The sequence below is a fragment of the Gavialis gangeticus genome, unplaced genomic scaffold, assembly GCF_001723915.1.
Source record: "Gavialis gangeticus isolate Ggan-Ray unplaced genomic scaffold, GavGan_comp1, whole genome shotgun sequence".
Classification (NCBI taxonomy): Eukaryota; Metazoa; Chordata; order Crocodylia; family Gavialidae; genus Gavialis; species Gavialis gangeticus.
The window spans coordinates 8603329-8609185 of record NW_017729029.1 but is presented as its reverse complement, the minus strand read 5'-3'; the positions used below and the strand labels follow the sequence as shown (position 1 = coordinate 8609185).

General features: G+C 54.9%; 1 protein-coding gene across 1 annotated transcript; it reads right to left on the bottom strand.

The window, feature by feature from the left end:
• Positions 1–907: 907 nt before the first annotated feature.
• On the bottom strand, positions 908–5636 carry LEAP2 (liver enriched antimicrobial peptide 2). Its single transcript, XM_019521068.1, has 3 exons — positions 5421–5636; positions 2651–2859; positions 908–2004 (listed from the first exon to the last, which is right to left on the bottom strand). The coding sequence occupies exons 1-3, from the start codon at positions 5505–5507 to the stop codon at positions 1968–1970; spliced, it is 333 nt and encodes a 110-aa protein (XP_019376613.1). The 5' UTR covers positions 5508–5636; the 3' UTR covers positions 908–1967.
• Positions 5637–5857: the final 221 nt, after the last annotated feature.

The window sequence follows — 5857 nt, the reverse complement described above, 5'->3', positions numbered from 1 at the left end:
AGCACTCTGGGAGGTGGTGTAAAGCCTGGGAGGTGCTGGGCTCCCTTGTCTGAGTGTGTAGAAGGAGTTGGGCTCCCTCCCCTCTCACCACATTTAAACCCCATGTGTACTGCATCTAGCCACCTGCTGGATAGCTGTTTCCAGGGCCAGATTAATGCATAGGCAAACTAGGCACATACCCTATTCTTATTTTACATATTTTAATTATTGAGTGAGAAAATGTAGGGACCCACAAGTTTGTTTGTTTAGGGCCCACTAAAGAGTTAATCTGGCCCTACCTGTTTTAGGTAATTGTTTCCAAGTCTGGGCATTTAGGCCTCTCTGGGTTGTTTTCTTCTTACAAGCCTGTGAAGAATTTGGAGCTTCATTCGAGCTTTCCAATCTTTAGGGCAATTTTTAACCTCATAAATCCTCTATGATTCCACAATTCAGCCTCTTACAGAATCATAGAAAAGTAGGGCTACAAGGTAGCTCAGGGATCTAGCCCAATCCCAATTCTTGGAGCGGTATGCACAGCATGATTTCCTGGACGTGTAGCTTGTTACATGAGGTACTAGCAATGTACAGTAGTGACTTCACATAGCATGCTGCAGACACTGACACACAACGGCTTGTTGCAGAAAAACTGAAGGGGAAGTTTCTGTGTGCTAGTAACTTCCCACAGGCCCTACAGCAGAGCTGTGTGCACGGATGGTCCCTCAGAGCACTCATGGTGCCAGAAAATGGCTCAGAGAGTTCAACTCCCAGCCAGACATCTCCCCATGTGAGTTGGGGATCTGCCCACATCTGACAACTAAGGACCCCAGTTTGTAGGACCCCAGTTCTCTGAGCAGATCAGCTGATTGCTGAGCAAACTGTTCTGAGCAGTTTCTATTACTCTGTCAGGCAAAATCAGGAAGCTGCAAGCTTTGAGGGTAGATGCATTTATTGTTTGTTTCTGGACTATGTGGCTCAATCAGTCAGTGAGGCACTGTTCTGGGGTTCAAGTTTTGCTGAGTCCGTGGTGAGCTGAGAGAGCAAGGTGTGTAGGCACTACATTCTGCTAGACATCCATCCACACTGTGCAGGCCGTAGCAGTCACCATTAACACTGCAGACCCCAGGGGTCTCCAGAAGGAAGATCATCACTCTGGGGCACCTGCAGAGCAGCACTGGGCACAGTCCAGCTGCCTAGAGCGTCATAGACATCATAGATGTCTATGAATCTAACCATCAGTGATGGACTACCAAGGCTCTCTAACTCTGGGAAATCTCTTAGGATACCCCCCACCCCAGCAGCCCACCAGTGGGACACCACACTGATAATGCTACTATTGACTTGGAAGGAGGGCACCAGGAGGATCCTTCTGGATGGGGGCTCTGTGCACATGGAACACGTGGAAGGTCCCACAGGCCAGCTCTGTGTTAGGGGGGTCTCAGCTCTGGGGACTGGGAATTGCTGACACTTGTAGCTCTTTAGAAGCGACCTAAATATTCCCTGCATAGAGTGAAGTCAGGATCAATGGGCTTTTCAGGGAGAGAGAGAGAGAGAGAGAGAGAGAGTGTGTGTCCCCATCCCCTTCTGCTGCCCCCAGTCTCAGGAGTTACCAGGCACAGCAACAGTCTGTGAGTGGCTACAGTTGGTGCTGATATCGCGGAGGACTGGAAAGAGCTCCCTTCCAGAGAACTGCCTTGCAGCTTGGGCTGGGGATAAGATGGGGCCCACACCCCTCTTGGGACCAGAGCATTTCTCCCTCCACCATGCAGAGAAGGGGCCTGTGGCTCACTGGTGTCCCCCTGTGGCTGAAACCTGCAGCCATGAATTGTCTGTTTCCAGGTCCATTGTTAGGGTGGTATTTGTGGGGCAATGTGCTTAGCTATCCTGCTCCAGAGTCAGGTGCTTCCAAATGCTTTCAGGAGCCTGGGGATGCGCTGCACCCCCACGTTCTTGGGCAGGAGGAGAATGCTGCCTCCAGCCGAGATGAAGCTTCAGCTCTCGTACTGCAGGGGAACACAGCGTCCATCCCTGGGAAGGGAAAGCAGCTGTGAGTCTGGCAGCAGCAAACAACACCTCACACCCAGCCCCGCTACAATTCCCAGCTTGTCTCTCCCCGCTGCCAGCTGGATGTTGGTGTCCCCATTTCAGTGCAGTAAGCCACAGAGATGGCACCAAACCCAACCACCATCGGGCCACAGAGGCATCAGTACAGCTCTGGAGGGGGCAGGCCAGGACTGAAATAGGAGGTGGAGCTGAATGGGAGGCCAAGGCTGGGACACTGGCAGGCAATTGCTGGTGGGGGCTGAGGGGCATTGTGGAGCCTATCTGTGGAGGCCCAGGCTGTGACCTTTCTTTGATGGACTAGGGACGAACTGTCCATGCTTGTATTAGTCCAGCAGGGCCCCATGAATATGCAGTATAACACCCCTGATATGCAGAGTCTCCCAGTACACAGGTATCCCCTCCCCAGCGGCAGCTCCACTCTTGGACTCAGCTCATGAGGCTATCTTCTCCCCCTGCATCGCACCGCATAGGACCGGGGGCTAGTGCTGGGGATGCCCATAAGGTGATGTGATGCCAAGGCCAGGTGCCAGGAGCAACTTGTCCCCCAGCCTAGACCTGGCAGTGCAGGTAAGTCCTCCCCAGCCTGTTCCTTCTCAGGAGCCACATTCACCTGCATGCCTTGGTGCTGCACTCCAGGCCATACCGGCAGTAAGCTCCTAGGGGTTTGGTGCCCACTGTTCTCCAGAAGGGGGTCATCCTGGCCAGGCGGCGAGATGTGTGCACCCCTTCAAGGCCAGCTACAGGAGCAGCTGCTGGCGAGGGGTCCTGGTTGGTTGTGGCACTGAGCAATGCCCAGCTCCGTGCAGGACTTGATGTGACCTAGAGGGACAGGAGAGAAGGGCTGGGAATAGCTCACCCCTCCTCAGGGCCCAACCCTGCCTGCCCTGCTCCTGTCCCAGGAGGACAGAGAGGGAATGGGAGCTCTGGGGGTGGGGCTACAAGGACCTGGGAGAATCCAGGTTTAGGACCTGACCTGGGAGCATGTGCACAGGACCTGGTTCCAACAAGACACAAGAACTCCAGGGGCCGTCCTAGGGAAGCCCTGGCTCGCACAGAGACAGTGGAGAAGGCATCATGCTCAGCACCTGTTGTCAGGTGAAAGTTGGTTACAGTGTTTAGCCCACGTGGGTAGGATGAGTGGGGGTCAAGACCCTCTGGGAGCATCAAACAGCAGTCCCCAAAGCTCTACTGCCCAGGCACAGCACCTCCTGACAGGGAAACTTAGGCATAGAGACACCAAAGGCATTTGCTTTCCATAACCTACCATGGTGATGTCAGGGCTGCAAAAGGGACCCAAGAGTCCTGTCTCTCCATCCTCTCCTGTTCTACATCTTGGTGCCTCTTGCCAGGGTCAAAAAGTGTGCCCTAACCCCCACCCCTGGGGCTGCAGGGTGGCACTCTAGTTTAGTCTCTGTGCCAGGCACCCTATGTAGGAAAGCCCCTGGTTTGTGTACAGGGAGGGGAAGGAAAGCCCTGGTTTGTCATAAGGAACATGAGGAAAGCGATACCAGGCTGCTTACACCCCCAGAGAGCAGCACCAGAGGCACAGCAGGTGCTGCCGACAGGATGTGCTTCCCTTGACTGCTGAACATCCTTGCTGCCCAGATGGCATCAGAATCTGTTGGGCAGAAGGGTAGGGATGGGCACAGTCCCAGTTCAGACAGCAGGGGCCTGGCAGCTTCTCAGCAGCTGTAGGTCCCTACACATTAAAGGAGGGCAAGAAAAGCTGGCTCTCTGCGGGAACCTCTGCTAGTGGGCTGGGCCAGAGCTTCCAGGATCTACATGCCATGTGCAAGTGCCTCATGCAGGAGCATAGGGCTCAGGCAATGTGAGAAGCCTGGATTTGTGCCACACCCTAGTTAGGCTCCTCATTGCACTAACCTAGTGCTATGTGGGGCAGCATGGGGTCCCTCTGTAGCCAGCAACTTGGCACAGATGCAAAGGCCACTGTGACCATCCAGCTCATCCAGGGAAGGGAGCTAGTGGCAGTCTCTGTGGGAGGGGGAATGTTCAACAGACTAGGGCCCAATAGCATGAGCAGATCCCCTGCTTATCCCAGCACCTTCCTCCTGGGCAGGCCCCTCAGCGCTTTGTGCTCCATGCTTCATTTCAGATCAGGAATTAGAGTCATTGGCAGAGCAGGATGAACTCAAGACCGGGTAGCACAGACAGGCTGCAGGTCTGAACTGAGGGGCAGCACCAGAGCTGAGTAGGGAGAGCCTTGCATGGGACAGCATGCGACGGGGAACATGGGCAGAACAAGGTACATGGGCAGAGCTGGAGAAGCCCAGGGCTGAGATGGCACTGAGCAGCACTGGCAGACCTCTTGGGGAGGAGCCCTATTCCTGGAATAGCAGAGGGCAGTAGGTCAGGAATACAGGGCCCCAGGCAGTGGTGTGAGGAGACAGCTTCAATAACACTGGCCTGTGTTTGTGATTATCAAACCCCATTGGTCTCTCCAGGCTCTCATGTGAAGCCATCCTGAGGGCAGCAGGGGCACTCCAGTCCCAGGACAGCCCAAGGGAGCCTACCCCAAGGCTCCTCCTGATGCAACAGGCAATAAACAGAGGCCCATGGGAGTCCTTTCTTGGCTTGCTCCTAGGGGCCTATCCCACTTGCTGCAGATGCCCAGCCAGACCCATGGTCAGACCAGGACTTCATGCCCCAACAACAAGACAGGCTGGTCTGCAGTTCGAGGCGGGCACCAAAATTCTGATGCAGTCACAAGCTTCCTGGCTGGCCCTTAGTGAGTCCCTTTCCCAATCTGTGCCTTAGTTTTTCCCCACAGCCTGATGATCAAAGTGCTGCTGGTCCTGATGAGTGCCAGGGCTGCGAGCCACAGGGATTCAGGGTGAGGGGACTGAACCCATCAGAACATCTGTAGGTAAATACCTGAGTGGGCCTGAGCCTGCCCTTGGCACCACTGGTGTAAATCTGAAATAACTCAGTGTTGGTGGCTTCACTCTGAAAACTACTTCTGCTCCAGCTGCTGTACAGCATTCACTTCCAACTCCATCCCTGCCACGGGCAGGGGGGCACACAGTGAGAATGCTTGGCTTGGGGTTCATCTCCTTGCAGTGCTGATTCACCCAGTGTGACACAGTTCTCCCATGAAGTACCTGCAACCAGCGCACACAGTGCCTGTGCCCACATTCCTCAGCATGCTCTGTCTGCCCATCCTCAAACCCTATAGTGGTTTTTGTCTTGGCATTGCCTGCCATGGGGGTTGGAGCCTGAGCGGTGCAGGAAGGGATGCTCCCAGCTGGTGCCAAAGGACAGACCCCAGCACACACAGGGAGACAGCTCCCAGGGTAGTCTGCTCCAGTCCTGAGCGATCCTCATTCACCCCCTTCAGCCCTGTACCACCAAACCAGACTCACCTGTCGGGAGGTAAGTAGCAGCAGCACTGTACAGATAAGCAGCACCATCCTAGTGCCAGTGCTCCACAGCATGGTTACACTAGTCATGGCACTTCTCCTCACAGCTGGGGGAAGGAGGCAAGCACGCTGATGCCTGTCTGGACTCCTAGGTGCCTCTTCCACCGCTCTGGTCTTGCTTGGCACTGTCTCTCCTGTGTCACAACCTGCGATCAAACATCTGAGGTGCTGCTGTTTGCTGTTCCCTCAACTCAGCTTTTTATCTAGCTCCCCACCCCACCCCCACTCCATCCCCTCCTCCTATAGCTAAATCCACAGGGCTCCAGGCTGGGCAACAGTCAGCTCCTCCCCATCCAGAGAGCTGAGTAGCCAGCCTGAGGTATGGACAGCAGATGGATCAGGGGAGACTTGCTCCACAGAGCACAACCTGAGAGTTTCCA

Bases quoted from the DNA above. Each gene is read 5' to 3' on its own strand.
- LEAP2 (XM_019521068.1), bottom strand. From the start codon at position 5,507: ATGACTAGTGTAACCATGCTGTGGAGCACTGGCACTAGGATGGTGCTG. The intron at 2,860-5,420 runs GTGAGTCTGGTT...CTGTCCCTCTAG, and splicing joins TGCTACTTACCTCCCGACAG to GTCACATCAAGTCCTGCACG. The intron at 2,005-2,650 runs GTGAATGTGGCT...TTCCCTTCCCAG, and splicing joins TGCAGCACCAAGGCATGCAG to GGATGGACGCTGTGTTCCCC.